Here is a 20,871-nt window from a genome sequence, read left to right as displayed (position 1 = left end):
GTTAGCCCAAAGACAACACATGAGAAGAAACTTATCAATCTCAAGAACAATGCAGCATTAAGTGGGACTACCATAAAAAATACCAATAAATTTAGTAATCACGACTCCCTAACTGAACTATTTCACCCCCCAGTTATTAACCTGTCAAAAACCAAAACTAATAGAGAAGGAAAACAAGATCCTTGAAAAAGGTCCGAAACACAACTGGCTAAATTTAAACAAAATCAATGCAGCCACCACTTAAGTGATAGAATCAGAAATAGCCATAAATAAAATGCCTCTAGACTTACAAGATGAAATCAGATTAGATGTGAAAAGGAAATTAAATAAAATCCATAACTGAAAAAACAAAACAACACTTACTAATAGTAACATTTTATTATAACAAAGGCCAGTAAAGGTAATACTACTGTTATGGGAAAAAAATGAATACATTGAAAAAACTAAAAGTTTTCAATAATGGCTCCTTTTCTAGTTAAAAAAGATCCCACCCAGCAAATTCAATGCCTTTTGAAACAAACCTTAAGGAAAACATCATTTCTTTTCACAGAACAAGAAAAAACACAATTGTCAACAGGAATCCTGGCCAGCCCACCGCTAAAGCCTTTCCTAAAATCCGTAAGACCGGTGTCCCCATTCGCCCCATCATTAATTATAGACCTAGCCCATTATACAAACTAGCGCAATTCATCCAGAAATTTCTCAGTAAAAATTACAAATTCCTGTCAAATAAATCCGTAAAAGATACTATTGAACTGATTAAAACATTGGACAGCTTTAAAATACAACCCTTTCATACCATTCATTCATTTGATAGTAGCAACATGTACCCCAGTATCAATACTAAAAAGCTCTTTCCCATTATCCAAAATAACCTAAACACACACAGTGGCCTAAGCAAACTAGGGATCCAAGATTTCATGACGGTCTTAAAATTAGTAGTTAACAATAATTACTTCACGTTTGATAAATGCATAATTCACCAAAATGGTTTGGCTATGGGGTCACCAGCCTCAGGGATTTTAGCAGAGATATATATAGACTCCTTAAAACATACGGCGATTAATAACACTGTATTGTTTTGGTCTAGGTATGTCGACGATACTTTTGTTATCCTAGACGAAACAACGGCAAATGCAACTACCACCCTTAACAACCTAAACAGTATTGATCCCCACATAAAATTCACTCCGCAGTCTGAATTTAATAAATCAATAAATTTTTTAGGCCTTACGATAAACAGACTACCTTCCTCACTAGAATACAAAATTTATAGGAAACCAATACAAATAGCAACAACCATCAGAAAGGACACTACTCATACCCATATATATAAGCGTGCCACCTATTACAGTATGGTAAACCGAATGTTAAAAATACCGGTATCTAAAGAAAACCTAGAGAAAGAACTGAATACCATTCTTTTCATTGCCAAACACAAAAGATACAACTCCTCATAGATAGAACGAATTAACAAATCCCAGCATCGACCAAAGTCAACATTAACAAAAGACAGACCTAACCCAGCCATATATTCCACCTTCATCTTTAATGAAAACATATACAGTATGAAATGAAATGTCGTATGGCTTTTAGTGCTGGGATATCCCAGGACGGGTTCGGCTCGCCAGGTGGAGGTCTTTCTATTTGACACCCGTAGGTGACCTGCGCGTCGTGATGAGGATGAAATGATGATAAAGACAACACATACACCCAGCCCCCGTGCCATTGGAATTAAACAATTAAGGTTAAAATCCCCGACCCGGCCGGGAATCGAACCCGGGACCCTCTGAACCGAAGGCCAGTACGCTGACCGTTCAGCCAACGAGTCGGACATATACAGTATAGTCAATGTCTTCAAGAAACATAACACCAAAATTTCATACAGAACCAACAATAGAAATATGGAAATAGTGCATAACTCCAAGTCAATAAACAGGACTTGGAAATACTTAAGAATATAAACAAAGGCCCCATACTCAACATTACAGAAAACTGTTTTTTCATTTGGACCAATTTTTCAACCCCAATCTAAACCTTAATGACATTTCGGAAAAACGCAACATTCTTTTAGACTTTTTAATCAAAGTCTTTAAAGGCATTCAGTTCACGAATTAGCGATCAATCTTTTATGCTTTGCACAATACTCTCTCGTGCTGCATGCCACCACCACATCGTCCCCCTGACGCGCCTTAAACACCACCCTCTTACCCCTCATCCCTCCCCTTCACCTTCCCACATACCTGACTTATCCATGTCCACACACACTCATTCCGCATCTCCTCTCCATACAACAAACAACAAAGCACGCTGAACAAGATGAATCTCATATTTATTTACACAAGGCCACAACTTTCTCTTGACCCATCTAAGTAATTTACTCATCCAACTAGCTTTCTTTGTTTCAGGCTTTACTATCCATAATGAACTGAGACAGCCTTAGTTCAACTAAAACCACATTCAAACCACCAATTATTACGTGCTGGTTATAAACAACCATTAGAAGACCTTTTCAATCACATAGATTGGACTTTGATCTATACCTCTACAAACATCAGCAGAGAAACTGACTTTAATCTTACTTCAACATTTTAATAAGTACATCAAGATTTTAAACTCACATATTATCAACTCAACACTGAATGTGTGACATCATTGACAGTTTTATAACCACAAGTGACTATTATACTTGCAATGCGTTGTAAAACATCACCATATATTTTACTTATCCCTCGCTTTTAAGTGTGAAATTTTTATATATATATTTTATATCATATTGTATGTACATTGTCAACTGTAACATAATATGTTACTCACACATTTTACAATTTTAGGCTGAAGATGACACTCTTAAGTGTTGAAACCGGTACCATACATATATAACATGGTGAAAACTAATATCTACATATATTTTACATTGAATAGGTGGAACCTTTATTCAAATTTTAACATTGTAATCTCAGTTCAATACAGAACAAAAATTAAGTTTTTAACCCTTAATGTTACTTCTAACTTATGAATAAGATATCCTGAGTTCACCCAGCTTTCACTCCTGTAAAGCAAAGTTGGTCTGAAAACAGACCGATGTAATGATAGTTTCGTCCGGGAGCTGACTTCCTCCTTACAGAATTCTGTTAATCGCAACTGCGAGCTCACTGCATTAGCTTTACTACAACTTGATACAATCTCGCTTACTATATTACCATCCTGGGAGAACGCACAACCTAAATACATGAAATTATCTACCTGTTCCAGCTTTGTATCACCAATCTGACATTCAATTCTGTTGAATTTCTTATGTACTGACATTATCCATTGTCCATTATTGGAAATTATAAATTTTCCAGCACACTTATTCTTGATTAACATGTTAACTGTTGACAATCCAACTGCAAACTTTTTTATTATTATTATTTTTTTTTTTTGTGGTTTAATAATGCATTAATTCTTACTAGGTTTTCTATGTGATGCTAGGATGGGAATGGACTAGAATTGTGGAGCATTAGCGACCCCATTTTTTTAAACGAATCCTGATATGTACTTGATCAACACTTTATTAGACATGAAAGAAAGACAACATGTTTTGTAATGGCATGAGAATGTTTACTAATTAAGTACTCACATTTCTGTGATCTTCAAATGGATCCATGATGACCGGCTGCTTAACATCATAATCAGTACGCTTTCCTCTTGCCATAGGGGGCTTAAAAATGGGGCTAGTGGTAGTCACTCTTCTACCACAAGTCATTTCAGACAAACAGTCCAAGTCTTTAGTGATATCTCCAGTATTCGTCCACTTTGCCATGGCACTGCAAGAATAAATAAAATCAATATTTCTTAATCAGAACTAGAGATAAGCAAGGTAGAAAATATGCAAAGAGGAAAGGTGCTGTTTGCATCAAGTATCCAGAGAGGCTTTCGGCTTCAAAAATGTATTTAATTCGTTCGTTACTGTCGTATAATATGCAACAATATCACGAAAGGATAATTAGTACATTCAACGCTCACTATTTTTCACATAGGTAGGTAAAACCTGGACCATTTTCTTTTCCAATAGAAATGCTTACAGTACATTCTACATGCAATTAGGGAGATTTAAATGCAAGTATACTTTTCAATGCATCTAACGTTGCAAAAAATGTTAAATATTCCAATTGTTGCTCAAAACAGAGAAGATTATCTACAATTACAGGGCTCGAGCTGAGTCTAGAATAGCACAACCCAGTTGTCCCAATTTCTTTGCTCTCCTTTCCCCATCAGTCCAACTTGGGTCAACTCTTCTGATGAGGATGCTAAAACTTTAGGCCTATTCTAAAGGGAAGAATGTTTAATTTCTCAAACACTTCCGTATCAAAAGAAGGTTTATACAAAAGAACATGATTAAAAACTCAATAACACACTACTGTTTTATCACATCATTCGGTATGTGGCTTTCTTTTGTATCTATTATTACTAAAGCAGAAACCTATAAAATAAAGACTACCAAGGACCACAAAGAAATATAACAGAAATAAAGCATTAATATAAGAAAATGTAATATACTCGTATTAAAACTGTACTCACGTGCAAACAAATTATAACAAAAGATCTAATAGGTTTGAGTTGATTTCAAAGATACTATTTGATTAATTGTATGGCTGGCAGCAAAATGAATTCTGGTTGTGAAAGAGATCCTTTTTCACCAGAATGAGTTGCTCAACCTTGTGATGGTAGATTTACAAGAGTAGTGAGAATTTGCCGATCTGAAATCAAACGCAAGACCATTCCAACGGTCATTTCTGGTGGGACCCGCCAAGGTGCCATGTTGGGCGTTGGCTGCTGTTCCCCGCCAAGGCACCATGTTGGGTATTGGCCGGTTTCCCACCAAGGTGCCTTCTTGGGCGTTGGCTGCGGTCTCCCGCCAAGAGAAATCGATAATAGTCTAACCATATAGCATGTTATCTATTTGACTTTCACTTCACTTGAAACATGGACTCTTTCAGTCAAACACAATGCTCTAGAAAAAGAGTGATACAATCTCAGCAGAGGTGCGAACCTTTGAAGTGGATTATCAGTAATCGCCCTCCGCCTCCGAGAAAAATTTCGAGTCAAGTCCAAAGCATGCTCCTCCCTTCTTGATAATGACACCCCTTTTGCCCTTCCATCTAGCAATTTATTAGAAAGTGTATCATATTACACAATAACATTTGCACACAACCTGTTACTTCTGTGATAAAACATTCCTTGTAGCTTGTTTCTCAGGCAGCAGCCGCTTTTCAGTGTAGTTTTTCTTGAAGCATCCTTCCCACTGTGATGACATTTTCATCTTCTGAACCATAAGCGATTCCAGTGCAGATGTGCTTAATGTAGGCCTCGCTTCTTTCTCAATGTCTCTGACAACTGTCACGTACACTTGACACAGCAGTACAATGTTATTGAAGGATTTATAGTGCAGAAGAGCAGCGCCTGAGCTCCTCCATTCACAATGAATTTTACAACGCTTATGGGTAGCAAAAGGAAGTCACGATCGAATAAGTATCTTTGCCAACTCACAAGCATTGAAATGAGGACGATTTAGGATAAATGTTCAATCCTTTGGAGCCTTTATCCTTCTTTTCTTTTTTTTCCGTTGAATTATTTTTTTTCATGATATCAGCTTTTTCGTAATAATTTCTCCTTCGACCGTAATTCCGTAATCATGAGGTAAAATCCGTAATAGTAACGGACAATCCATAATAGTTGGCACCTCTGTCTCAGCAAGTAGGTGATCCACGTCACGATACCGAACCAGCTAACAAACGCTATGTTGATATGTGAGCTATACAGCACACAACAGACTGGTCATTACAACGATTAATCAAAACGATTAACAAATATACAAGACCCAGTAAACCAGTCTGATGCCACTTGTAAAAAATATGTAGATTATTACCATTTAAAATGAATAAAAGGAGACTATGATGCTCAAAAGAAACTAATCATAAACGTGGCTGATCCAGTAAATCCTCAAGACGTATGCATAAAAGCATATCTAGTAGCACATGCTGTAGTAACAAAGAAAGACAGTAATTAGACATGAAAGAACGTCAAACTAAACAACTGGCTGCTCCAATTGAAGACAAAGATGCAAGCACTAAAAAGTATGTTGACGAGAGAGTAACTAAACAAATTTTGTGCCAACCTCGACTAGGGATGAATAAACAGCACATGTTAAAAAAATATTAAATCTTGCTGATCCAGTAGATGATCAAGATGTGTGTACAAAACGGTTTGTTATGGCTGAAACTAAGAAAATATGGACTATTGAAGAGAATGTGTTACAAATGAAACAATACAGAAAAATAGCAGATGCTGCTGATCCTGTAAACCCCCACCATGTGGCAACAAAAAGCTTTATCGATAAAAGCTTATAGAAATGAAATAACTGCCTACAATTTTTATTTTGCAGCTAACAAATAAGTTAGTCAATGACTCAGCAACACTAATATACGTGTTACCCTCTGTTCACACTACATTTCACTGTTGGTATGATGGTTCTATTCGCATACTAGAATATACATCAGATGTAAAACATTTAGATATTCAACTGAATAATAAAGCGTTTTCATGGATTGATAGTGCAATAAAAACAGATAAGTAAACATTTCATCTCACACTGTCGGAAGAGGAGAAGAGGGAAAAACAATGATTTTCCTCTGTACACTGTATAGTATTCTGTGGCAATAGGGTAGATAAGCAAGTACAAGGAGTTGTGTGCAGAATGGTGAAACAACGTTATCTCAATGTTGTGAAGAGGAAAACGAAGGCAGTAGGGTGGCAAGCAGCTGTAAAAGTAGCACGACAGGCTTTTCGAGGAGAAAAAGATCATCAGCTAGCTATCACTAAGGCACTGTGAGCAGCAAAAGCATGTGTCAGTCCTAGAAGTAACGTGTTTTGCAAGCGCACACGGATTATTCCTGTACCAAAACATGGAGGATTTCTACCAGCATTATTTGCCAGGCTAGCTGCCCTTGGCTCCCTCCTCGGTGGAGCTAGTGCTGTAGCAAGAACTGTTAAAACTGTAGAAGAGGCAAAGCAGCAGTTGAAAGAAAGTGAATGACACAATAAAACCATGGAGGCGATTTAAATGTGTGGTAAAGGAGTGCACATGAAGCTGGTACCCTATAAAAAAGGGTTGGGGATATACATGTCGCCAAGAAACGCCTAATGAATGCACAGCCACTTCCGTGGTGTGTTTATGCGAGATCAGTTACCAACACATCCATGTAACTACGCGAGTGCCGTAATCAACATAGACGACAGTCGCGGCCCAGGAACGTATTAAGTTGCTTATGTCAAATGTGGTCAACATGCATGGTATTTTGACAGTTATGGAACTTTCTTCCTCCAGCAGAGCTTGTATACTATTTCGGAAGCAGTGCAGTCATTGTTTACAATACAAACCATATTAAAAAATTCAATATGCACATGTGAGGTTGATTATGTTTAAAGTTCCTATATGAAACTCAAACAGCAGACAAAGTGCATAAGTGTTAACGTGATGTCTGGTGTTGCGAGAACGACTACCGTACACAGGAAAGGATCTGAACCAACGTCTACTTCAACCCACCGAATGAACTTGGACATCAACCTTACAGTTTTGGACTAGTATCGTATGAAGGTTTTGATAAAAACTATAACGTGCAAGAAGGTGCAAACAAGTTCTATTATGGTGAGTACGTGCTAACCTTGCCACAGGGTACGTATTCAGTAGACAATATTTATGAATATATTGAAAACAAATTGACTGGACAGTTTGGTCCTTAGAGCTTTATTATTAAAAACACAAGTTCTCCCTTACAGCGAGCGACATTACTGTTAAGTGTATTATCGAATCATCATTCAAAATCAATTTCAAAACAACCTGACTCGACTGGACCGTTGCACGGATTTTCTCCAAGAGAATTAGCACCAAACATACGTCATGAGTCTGACCGACCTATAACACTCTTAGACCATCATCACATGACTATCACCTGTAATATCATTTCAGACGTGTACAGCAATCAATAGCCCTTGCATGCCCTGCACGACTTTATTATTGAAAAAGAATGGGGCTATAGCATATGTGAGAATACGTCGACAGTGTTCTATCACCCTGTCACCGTAACACCCATCAGTGACATTATCCTTCGGCTTGTTAATAAAAGCAATCAGCTTGTTCATTTAGATCCTCACACGCACATCATGTACAAACTTCATCTAAAGCAAGTGTGAAACATATGTACAAATCTCAATACAAAAGAAGGAGTCTATCAAGAAACGTCTTACTTGTTCACAACAACTCATTCAGTTAACATGTGCTCATCAACAGGTGTTAATAAATCTAGGTGATACCTTACAGTATGCCTCTGCTGACAGGATGCAGTGTTTCCAGTGCACTATGTCTTCTGGTATGGGCTAGAATAAATTTGTTACTTTCATTGACCTGTCTAAGTCTCTTCCTTGGCTTTGACAATATGAAAGTGACTGAGGTATGAGCGATTCTGGTAATACCATTCCTTATTCAGCCATCCCTGTTATGAATGGTGTGAAAATATCGCTCATAGGGTCAGTTGGTGCATGCATTTCAGTGGGCTTGGCAGACTAATATGTGATAGCAACTTCTGGCTCAGTGAGGAAAGCAACGGGAAACTACATCACTCCTCATTTCCCTAGTATGCCTCTTCAGTGACACCTAGGCTATCTATGACAGCTGTTGGTGGAGCTGTAGAGGATCAAACCAGCCTTTGGGCTGAATACCCAACATACATACATACATACATTACAGCACCATGGAAAACATTCTGAACGCCATAAGCTCAGTAGAAACACCAGATGCCATAGTAAGAAATGAGCATTATTATCAGCCCTTCATGTTTGGATTATGATGATTATGAAATTTTCATCATTATTCAGCAGCAAGATGTGTACACCCTACCCCATGAAAGTCACATTTACATTGAACGACAGGTAGTAAAGAGTGACGGGACTAGTGGTAGCACCTCAAGCATAAATAATAATGCACTTGCCTTCCTCTTTTCAGAAGTGCGCTACCTGATTAACGGGGTACAGACAATAATACAAACAATGTAGGCATTTCAAGTGTCATGAAACAGTGCCTATCGTACGGAAGTGAAGAAAGTAAATCTCTATGCATGGCTGGATGGTGTCCAGGAGCTAAAATGATCAATGCTCAACACCAACAGATCTTTTACTGGAATGTTGCCATTAAAAAGGATTTGCAGCAGATCATAAGCGTATTATACACAATGCTAAACAAGAGCTCATTCTTATTCGCGATCCCAGTGATTACAACATGCTCAAAGCAACAGCAACACCAGTAGATTTAAAAATTATCCTACAATGTATTCTATGACACGTGCCGCAACTTACTGTATCAGATAGAGCAAAACTATGTATTCACAAGATTGATGAGTGAGATACAGCAATACCGATTCGCTTTCGAAGCTGGGAAATCCATGAGTATCCAGTTCTACCAACTACAGTTAAACACAGTTGGTTTATAAAAGACATCTTGCTTTACAGAAAGAACTCTTTACATCGTATTCGGTTTTCAAACAAATCGTAAATTTGTACACACTGCTGATGCCACACAGTTTGATCACTGTAAATTGAGAAGTTTTAGACTATCTAAACGGGATTCTGTAGCCTTATGAGAACATGGATTTAATTTTGAAAAAGAATACATTCGGATCACTGTACGCTACGCTCTGCAATTTTCAGTTCTCGTATTATCAGAAAGAAAATCATCCTCTGTTTCCTCCCGAAGAATTTAAAACAAAAGCACATTTGGTTGTAATAGACTCCTCGTGTTTAGAAGAAGCTATGAAACAATCGTCAGTAGATATTAGTCTTGAATTTGAAACAGCAGAAAATATTCTTGCGACCACAACAGCCTACTGTCTTATTATTCACGAGACGGTTATCACTCATTATCCCCTATTCAATATAGTAACATGGTTGTAAATACGAGTGCACAGACTATGCAGATCTCAGTCTTCAAAGAGACGTGAAATCATTACATATTATAAACTGCTCCAATCGTAAGGTCATGGAAGAAGACAACCAAGTTTTATTAACACGGTTCCTAGAGAAGCAAGTCCACCTACCAACCCGTCTTCAACATACGTGTGTGAGGCCTGCTTCCCTAAACAAGTGAACAATGGCATTAGTGAGTAAGGCTATTGCTGTCTTTTATAGACATAAGTTTTTGTGGCATATACTTGAGCATTTAATATGCTATTTACAATCTAGTTTGATAGTGGTGGTGACTTATTTTAAGAGGAAGTACAACCAGGTAATCCTCCTCTCTGAACAAATTAAGTTGAAAAGAATTTAAAATAAAATAAAATAATTTATTCAACAAAGGAATTTCAAAATGAAGTACAAAATAAAACAAAAAAGTATTGTATTAAGCCGAAAAGTCCATTAGCAAATCAAAAGGGAACAAGAGTTCCCTGAGTAACAAAACACTTCCAATTTACATACCCTTGAATAATCCACTGTCGCACATAAAGCAGATAACGAGATCAGCAGTAGTTGTGTCATTCGGCTAATATGCGTTCGAGTGTTTCCTGCAGGCTGAGGCTTCCCTCTTTTGGAGATAAGAGTGCATAGATCATCCGTGACCTATCCTCTGCCTACACAATACTATGGCCTCTCTCCTTGGAGGCAGGAAAGAGGACTACCACACAGTAGTTGTCTTCTTAATTGCTCTCAGCTTGTTGGGAGTTTGGATAGCTAGCCACTCCAATTCCCAGGACGCCAAGATGATTTGACGTAGCTGAGAACCAATATCTTCAGAAGGTACACTCATAGGTCTTGGAGGTAAAAGTACCACTTCCTTTGCAGCTTCATCCGCAAGTCTATTTCCCGCAAATCCAATGTGGCTTGGAAGCTACGTGAAAGTGATTCTGGTGCCAGCATCACTTAACCTGGCTAGAAGGTCATGAATCTGTTGCACCAGTGGGTATTGCGAGAAACAGATTTCAACAGACTGCATAGAATTTAACGAGTCAGTACACAGGCGAAAATGGTTTCATTCGCCACCCAGTGCAAACTGCAGAGCTTCTAAGATGGCGTGAAGCTCCACAGTAGGCCTATACACATTATATACACTTGGAGGTGAGATCGTCATGCTTATATCATCGGTGAAGAAAGAGCAACCAATATTTTCTCTGATTTTAGAACCATTCGTGAAGATATGTCTCGCGGCTGAATACTGGTGAACAAAGTCCTGGAAATACCTCTGATAAACAGAGGAATCTGTGTTCACCTTGGATCCATAGAGTAGATTTAGACAGATATCCGGTCACAGAGCTAACCACAGAGGTACCTTGCTAAAAGTACGTTCAAGACAACCACTGATATACATATTTAATTCACGATACAAGCTATGAAGTTAAATTGAAATAATAAATATGGTAGTTCAACCTATTCAATACCATATTTATTATTTCAATTTAACTGTGATACTTTTCAATACGGAACAATGAAATTTTTATCTTTAAATACAAGCTATGAATTCGAAACCCGACCTGCCGTGTGGCAACAAATTAATCTAAAAAGCCACCTAATCGATACTTTATTTCTTTTGCCTTTGGCAAACTTAAAAATACATAAACAAACACAGTACATGCTTCGACCACTTAGTGGTCATCTTCAGCTGTATATAAAAAATCTTAGATGATAACATTTAAAAGCAAGCACATTGGATCTTAAAACTATATCCCATGGGAATCCAAAAACTATTGTTCTAGATGCTTTAAATGAAATGGAAGATGGGGGGAAGGGGGGGGGGGTAAGGAGATTTATGTGAATGATGTGAGTGCCGTGTGGCACTCGGCCGGTCTTGGTACCTTTGGTGGTATTGGGTACTATAAAGAAGCATTTCACGAATTCTGTCAGCGTATGTGAGGAGTAACTGCTGCCTCCTTATTCGTAAAGATGGAACTCCTGCTTCAGCAAGTAGGCTGGGAATGGGGCTGGTACAGAAAGCTCCCGTCGTCAGCCTAACTCCACGATGGTTATTTATTTATTTATTTATCGTATGATGTGCACAGATAGATTATATAAATAAATATACAATATATACAAGCAGAAGCCTATAGTTCCAAATCAAGTCCATTGATCCATTTCAAGGCCTCCTCAGTTGCGTTATGAATGTCCTCCAAAGGACCTTGAAATGCTCTCCGTGGACACTCGGCAATTACGTGGTGGATGGTCTGTGAGGTAGCTCCACAATCACACCCAGAAGACTTCTGCCAGCCCCATTTATAAAGCGTATAGCCGCATCTTCCTTGATTGACTCTTATCCTGTTTAGAGTCCTCCATTGACGTCTGGGTAGATGGAATCCAGGAGGTTGAACATGAGGTAGAGTCACAAGATGTTGATTGGGAGCAGAAGACTGCTGCCATTGGTGTAACCAGGCGTTCGTGATGGAGAACCCAGATTCTTCCAGTGTAAGTGCAGTGTGCCAGGGTGGAGATCTAGACTTAAGTCGAGGAGGGGCAGGTTGAGTAATATCCTGGTGAACGGGGAGGTTGGAGTCCTGGCTGGTCTTCTTCCACAGTTTTAGAAGAGCTTCAGACCTTCTTAAGCAAGGCATAGATTTTGATGCTGAGCCATAAGCCGCACTACCATAGTCCATACGGAAGAGGACCGTTGCCGTGTAAAAATGTAGCAGCCCCACACGAAGTGCCGCTCAGAAACTTAAGCATGTTAAGTCTCTTCATGCAGACAACCTTCAACTGATGGAAGTGGGGCTGCCACATTAGTCTTATCAAAATGGAGACCCAGGAATCGGCAGATGTCTACCCCTGGTAAGACACTGTTTTGCAAGCAGAGCAAGGTTTAAAATGAACTTGGTTAATCAAACAAAAAATATAAATTTGCTAAGGCAAATGGCATATGAAACCACCCACTGGCAAGAAGTTCAAGGCGAAGTTATACAAGGAAAAGTTATTGGCTTAACATTCAACCAACTAGTTTTTATAGTTTTCGGAGACGCAGAGGTGCTGGAATTTAGTCCCGCAGGAGTTCTTTTACGTCTACAGACACGAGGATGACATATTTGAGCATCTTCAAATACCAGCGGACTGAGCCAGGGTCTAACCTGTCAAGTTGGGTTCACAAGGCCAGTGCTTCTACCATCTCAGCCACACAGCCAGGCAGAATCATTTCATACGTTTTTTGAACACTCTAGGTGCAAGTGACGAAGAGCTTGATCGATTTAAGTGCCTGTTTCAGTCGGGAACAATTTGTTTTAATTGTACCGGTATACAATACATCTCCGTTGTACTGAAGGCTGTTAGTGATGTCAACTGTAAATTAATTTTTATTGTAATAGGAGCATATACAAAACAGTGTGATGGAGGAACTTTCTGGAGCTCAGTAATTAATAGAAAAGCTCACACTAAATATCCCTGATGAAGAATTTCTCCTGAGTTCAAATATGAGAATTTGTTGAAACCATATGCTCCCAAACATTTGGATGAAGCTATTTAATAAGAAACTGCCGGTGGTGCAGAAAACTGGAATGCAACTTCGGAATTCTATCCGCGAAATGTGAATATTGCACAAAGCAACAGAAACATCCTAGAACTGCAGAAGCTATCTGAATTCTCCATAATACAGTCATTGACAGAGAGAATAAAGAAAAGACATTGTAAAGATCTCATCCTCCAGAGTGATGTCCTAGTTTAAATATTTCAGTTCATTAATTTATTCTTTCCTGTTAAGTAAAAGTTACAATAATCAGGTGTAATATTCATGTTCTAAATATACATTAATTTCTCAGGCATTTAAAAGTTTGTGTTAGGCTTTATCACTGAGACCAAATACATAATCATTAATTATTCTATTATTTTGAAAAAGCTTGATGTAACTTATCTATTGTAGAAATTATAGGGTGATTACAGCTGATAAATTATATTACGTTTAATTTACAATTTCACTCAGTTTCTCTTTTCATTTTTCCTTAATTTTATGCATGAGTAAAAAAATGAAATAAATGCAAGCTAATATAGAGAACTATTCATCACTATTACCTATGGCACTGCAGTTGGCTAAAACCTCTTTTCAACATTTTTCTTGGAACGCATCTGTTATGGTGCAAATTGTGTTGGTAATTCCATTTAGCAATTTCGCAGAAAGTATCGCTTATTTATCGCCTCTTATCCACGAGTATAGTGGAACACCAAAACATGTTCTGTAATAAATAATGTTGTAAATACCATCCAACAACATTGTATTTTGTATTGAAAAGGTGGAACCCGCTAGATTCTAATTTAACATGATCATCAATGACAGCAATGCGTCATTGCATAGAGGGGACGATGAAGTGACCTTATGACAACCAATCACAACACGAGTTCCAGGCAGTTGCATCCTGAAATATCAAACCAATTTGATTCCTGGTGCACGGCGAGATGCATGGTGAGGTGTGCGGCTCCAATATGTTTAGACTCATTTGCTGCTGTTTGTTCGTTCCCACGTTGCTACACAGTGAGATGAAAAACTACATGTTTTTGGCCTTAGGGTTGACAATAAAAGCAGCATGATCAAGATCTCAACCCATCATGGCACCTATCGCATGTATGGAACATTTTTCATTAGTTAACTTGATTACAATATCGATACGTAATGAAGTGGGTAGTATGTAATGCATTGTCTCAGTTTTGGAATTTAGACAGCTCCATCTGAATTCAATCAAATTCTTTCACAGATTCTCAAGGGCCTCCCAAAAACTGAACCCAATTCTGAAGAAATAATTGTCCAGTGATTGTTCAGGTATGATCTTCGTCTCGAGAAGGAAAAAAACGCTCATTGACTATTTTAGTCACATTGTGCAGTATAACAAAATTAGAAAATTGTCACTGGAAGTCAATGCCATTTAAGACATGCCAAGCCTATCGAATGCAGAAGGGGTTGTGAGATTTCTGGGGCTTATCTATTATTCTAGATATTCCAGATTTTTCATTTATTTCCTATCCTCTTTGGTGCTTGCTAAGGAAGGGTGAAGAATAGGTATGGACAGCAAACTGTGAGTCTGCATTCCAGATATTAAAGGCTGAACACTGCAGTGAACAAGTACTTGTGCTGTTTGATGTCAGCTTAACACATGTCCTGACAACCGATGTGAGCTCAACAGGAAAAGCTGCTGCATTGAGCCATACCACTGAAGGAGGCAAAAGGCACAGATCGTATGCAACATGTTCACCCACTTGCTCTGAGAGAAACTAAAGCCAGCTAGACCAACAGGCACTTGTAATAATGTTTAGGGTGACCCCATTTCTATAACTACACTAGAGTCCCGTTAATCCAAACCCTGTTAATCCGAACTGAAATATTCAATTTTAAAAAAAGTTCTCCCGGAAAAACATATAACAGAATGAAGATTTACTTGCATTTTATAATGGAAAAATAATTACACATCATAAACCATCATCACTGGTTGTTTATCTTTACAAAGTCTGTTAGTTACTTTTGCCACAGTGATTGAAACCTACTCGAAGATGCTGTGTTAAACCAACGTCTCAAACATCACATCAGTGGGCGTAGCAGCAGAGTGTTGCTTGACGTAGCGCATGGCAAGTTCTAAGGCGGCTGCGGCATCTGAATGTGACACTAGTTGTTCATTGTAGTCTTCTTTGTCGTCACTCTGTTCCTCATGAACTCCAGATTCTTTCTCCACCATAACTACAATTTCTTGGTCTGTTTGTAATTGATGACAGTTAGCTTCCATCCACTCGCTAATGTAATTTTCATTGGCTTCCTCTCACCCAGGAAGTTGTTGAAGGGTTTCAAGGAGACTGACATTTGCAGATGCTCCTACTGGACGCTCAATGAATGTGAGACTCTGCCACAATTTCTTCCACGTTTTCCTCATGAAGTGCTCACTAACACCCTCCCATGCCTCTGCTGCCCAGTAAACCATGTCCTTTACATTCACGTTCAATTTTTGAAGAATAGTAAGTGAATTGTCATTCTCAATCACGTACCTGAGAAGTTTCCGTCTATACACAAGTTTTACATTTTGCAGAACGCCCTGGTTCATTGGCTGCAATATCGACATAACATTAGGAGGCAAGAAAATTGCTCTTATTTCACCGCAAGTTAATTCACTCACCACTGGGTGCGATGGAGCATTGTCAATTAAGAGCAATGCCCGAGAAGGCAAACCACTTTTTACACTAAAACTTTTACCGTGGGAAGAAATTGTTTTTCAAACCATTCCTTGAAAAGTTGTGCATCTATCCATGCCTTTCTTTGATTTCTGTAGTAAACTGGAAGAAAGTTCATGTTACAGTTTTTAAATGCCCTTGGTTTTGCTGATTTGGCGATAACCATTAGGGGCAATTTATTTGTTCCTGCAGCATTACTACACACTAATACGGTAACACGTTCCTTACTCATCTTAAACCCGAGTACACGAGACTCCTCCGCAAACACAAGGCTTTTATTGGGAAGGGCCTTGAAATTTAAACCTGTTTCATCGGCGTTATACACTTGTTGCAGTGAATAATTTCCTGATGCTACCAAGTCATTAAATTCCCTGATGTAATCTTCTGCAGCGGCATGATCACCCGATAACTGTTCTCCCGTTATTGTTAACTGATGTATTCCATGCCTTTTCTTCCATCTATCGAACCATCCAGTACTGGCAGTGAATGAAACGTCTTCACTCAATAATGTATTTAAATGACGCGCCTTTTCTTGAACAAGAGGTCCACTTAACAGAGCACCTTTTCGCCTCTCCTGTGAAAACTATAAATAAAGCGCTTCATCAAGTTTATCGAATTTGGACACTTTTGATGTTTGGCGGATTTTAAGGAAGTCCGTTGATGATTCTGTACAAAAGTGTTGGATTTTAGAATGGTTTCTCTTCCAGTTGGAAATCAAAGCTTTTTCCAACACCAAACTCGATAGATAATTTTGATACCAATATAAATGGTCCATTATTGGACATTATAAATTTTCCAGCTAACTCATTCCTGGTTGCCAGCGTTTTGCCCCCCGTGTGCTAAGTTTGGTACATAGCACTCCCACCAAGATGCATGGCTAGTGCATACTGTGGAGGCTATTAGGCAGTACCATATGGCAGATAAAACAGGCATGAGGGAATTTTTAAAAAGTAACTATGAATGGTGGAAAATGGTAAATAAAAATAGGTTTGTACCTTTAAATGTGGTAAGGAATAGTAAATATCCACTATATTATAACAGAGAAGCAAAGAGACTAAGAAGCCCACAGTGGCCATGCATCTTGGTGAGTGTGCTATGAACCAACTGATGAGCCCAACTTAGCATACGGGGGCGAAACGCTGGCAACCAGGAATGAGTTAGCTAGAAAATTTATAATGTCCAATAACAGGCCATTTATATTGGTATTATAAATTTACTCATTCGGGACAAATATTTCAGATTCCCTATGGGAATCAACATATATATCAGATCATTCTGATGCACTGTCACCCTTATCCAGCCATTTCAGCACTTCAAGTCTTTCTTTAACACTAGAACGGCCAAACATTCCTCATACCTATAAAGGCCGCAGGCGGTCATTTTGATCGCTGCCGCTTACTGACATATACCTAGGATCCAGGATCTGGGAAACATGAGAATGTTCAATAATTTATTTTAAAACAACAGTTAACCATTAGGATGTATTGTATACAGATCAATCCATTGTTACATATTAATAATTGTTCATATTCTCTCACTTCTAATAGGTAACAATGAAATATTTCGGTGGACTTGCTACTGAATGCCTTTGTGAAAAATTATGATAAAAATAACAGTCTCTATTTGTTTATAAGCCTATTTAAGCACTTGACAAGCAATTAATGCAAGTTATTACCTTACACGAACATTTTCCACAGACTACTTTGTTGCACGAAGAACATGTGTCAGAGGTTTTGTTCTGTTTACAACTGGAGTTCACTTGACACTGTCGTCGCTTACAACTGGCACATTGAACCTGAATCTGAGGCTCAGGCTGAAGAGTAGGGAGTTCAATCAACCGGGATCTTGTCTTCACAAAATCAGATCTTAGTTCTTGTATTACTTCAAGAATATAATCATGTCGAGAGATTCTCTGTCCTGTAACTTCCTTGTAGACTATCCATGAATTTATTGCTGCTAGATCAAGTACGTTGTAAAATACATGTACAGGCCACCTTCAGCATCCAGCTCTAGTGGAGTATTTACGCGCCATTTGATCAACTACATCCACACCATACTTAGTTCCGTTATAAAATTCAGTAGTACTAGGGAGCTTCTTGTTATCTTCACTGACTTGAACACTTGGGTGTAGAGTGCTTAGCAGAAGTACATCTTGTTCACGTTTCCTTGATATACTGTGAGAGTAGTGTGATCTTCCTTCTGAAGTACGACAGTCTCGTACAGATTCATATGTACTGCTTTGATTGACACCGGGATTTCCTTCCTCACTCGATTGATTGTTCCAACAATACTAGTTTTCTTCTCTTTCAGTCTCTCAGCCAACCTTACCGATGTAAAGAAGTTATCAGTGGTCACGTTACGTCCTTTCATGAGGTATGGGTCGATAAGTTTCATGACAACATTTTCAGGCAGTGACTCAATGGCGGGTCGCATTTAGTCATTCCCAAGATAAGGAAACCCATTGCACACACTTAGAATCAACGTCTACCAGTAGCCAGAATTTTATGCCAAATTTATCTGGCTTGTTAGCCATGTACTGCGTGAACCTGCACCGAGCTTTGCTGGGGAAGAGTTGTTCATCAGCTGTGACATTCGCTCCTGGTTTATAGCACGCATAACAATTCTCAATAAATCTATTCCAAATAGCCGAAGCCAAAGCAAATTTATCTGTCTGCAAACGAGTGGATCTAGTTTTACGGAGATCAAACCGCAAATACCTACAAATTTCTTTGAACCTGTTTCTTGCCATAGTGTCAGTGAAAACAGGGGGACCCCATAAAGAAGACCACATATGATCTACAGCTAGACTAGTAAGTTTATAAGCTCCACGGGCGTATAACAAAGCAATAAAAGCATCTAATTCTTCCAAAGAAATAGACCAATTATTATCCAATGTCTGTCTACAAGCTTCGGTCTCTGTGCACATCTTTATATGCTTCAACATGGATGCGTCAATGAATAAACACCAGGCACTAACCTTGCTGTTAGTCTCTACGTTACGCTTAGCATGAGAAGTAGGCACTGCTGCCTCTTTCAATACATTCTGAGCAGCCATCCTTCCAGGGGGGTTCCCACTACTGTCGACAACAGTCCAAACAGTTGTTCCATCATTACCACATAACTGATCCCCTGGTGCAAATGAAGAAGACTTTTCCAGTTCATGACCTCTCCCACCTCGTCCCCTTCCTCTTCGAACAGGTTGCCTGCTGCTAAGAGATTGTCCTCAGCTGCAAGCTTGATCACGGCTGGTTGAAGGGGTAACTGCGTCTATCGTAGGTGCGAAGTCCACTGTGTGCATATTTTCATCAGCCGAATCACCATCACTATCCAACATTATCACACTGTTGAGGTATAAAATCCTCAACGTCACTCATTGCGTCTATATCTGATTATGTATCTTCGTCACCTGATTCGTCTTCTCCTAGCTTTTCAAGTACTGCCAATAACTGAACAGGGGTAAGTTTTTGCTGCCGAGCGATTATTACGCACTATACGACACAAGGGATAGGCACTAACTTGTCCACTCGCAACCACTGCTAGAGGCATACTATTTAGTTACATCATACGCCCCTATAACGCCACTTGTAAATATATCACAGGAAGCAAGCAGTGAGCAGAATAGAGCTCTCCATATCAAGGAAGTGAAGCGGTCAAAATGACCGCTTATGGCCTTCCTAGTTATAAGGGGCAATATCGGTGTTCCCTTATTATCTACGGATGTAATTTTGGCGTGAATGTACATAACCCTAAAAGATTAAAAGTAACAAAAGAACAACGTCGTGCGTAAAAAATTACGAGCGTGGAAATGCCTTGAAATTCGCTAACGGTCAAAATGACCGCTCTGGCCGTTCTAGCGTTAAGAGAACAAGACCTGGGCTTGCCATTTTCAAACCTTAACTGAATTGAAGTTATCACAGTATAGCACTGCTAATAAGCTGAGACAAAGCCAGCAGCTACAGTAACTGAGGAGGCAGAATCACCCAGAGACCTTCACAACTGTAGCGTGTTGTGGTGAGTCACGTGTTCACGTTCTGCAGCGCTACCACTGAGAGAGCGGCAGAACTATTAAATAAACATCACAAGCAGTTCTTTGCATCCTGGGCACAATGCAGAAGTGTAACCCGTTACCATATTTTAAGCAGTTTTAGGAGACAAGTTTTAACCTAGTTTTAGTTGTTTTCTCCTCTACAGATTCTTAACTACCCTAATGTAATTTTATACAGTATTTTATTAATGTAATTGCTAAAGAATGGACATTTCAAATTAAAGTATGTACTGTACTGTATTGTAGAAACTATTTTCCTCAGATGGTTGAGGTGCTGGCCTCCTGACCCCAACTCGGCAGATTCGATCCTGGCTCAGTCCGCTGGTATTTGAAGGTATTCAAATACATCAGCCTCGTGTAAGTAGATTTACTGGCACGTAAAAGAACTCCTGCGGGAGAAAATTCCGGCACTTAGGTGTCTCCGGAAACTGTACAAGTAGTTAGCGGGACGCAAAAACTATAACATCATTATTATTTATAGAAAATATTTTCCAGTTAATCCAAAAATTTTATAATTCGAACAGACTCCAGTCCCAATTAGTTTGGATTAACGAGACTACTGCATTTGTTGGCAAGCATTTCCTCCTAATCATGGTCAAAGATATTTCACCACCATAAGG

At 38.8% G+C, this 20,871-nt stretch overlaps 1 protein-coding gene across 2 annotated transcripts in view; it reads right to left on the bottom strand.

The window, feature by feature from the left end:
* Positions 1-20,871, bottom strand: part of LOC136875558 (uncharacterized) — an 83,156-nt gene that overhangs the window by 49,832 nt on the left and 12,453 nt on the right. For both annotated transcript variants that reach the window (XM_068228068.1, XM_067149108.2), the window contains exon 2: positions 3,623-3,809. In XM_068228068.1, coding sequence (XP_068084169.1) covers positions 3,623-3,805 — 183 coding nt within the window. In that variant the 5' untranslated portion in view covers positions 3,806-3,809. The remainder of the gene's footprint in view (positions 1-3,622; positions 3,810-20,871) is intronic.

The sequence above is a fragment of the Anabrus simplex genome, chromosome 6 (genome assembly GCF_040414725.1).
Source record: "Anabrus simplex isolate iqAnaSimp1 chromosome 6, ASM4041472v1, whole genome shotgun sequence".
NCBI lineage: Eukaryota > Metazoa > Arthropoda > Insecta > Orthoptera > Tettigoniidae > Anabrus > Anabrus simplex.
The sequence above is the reverse complement of the archived record's forward strand: the minus strand, read 5'-3'. Positions and strand labels throughout refer to the sequence as shown.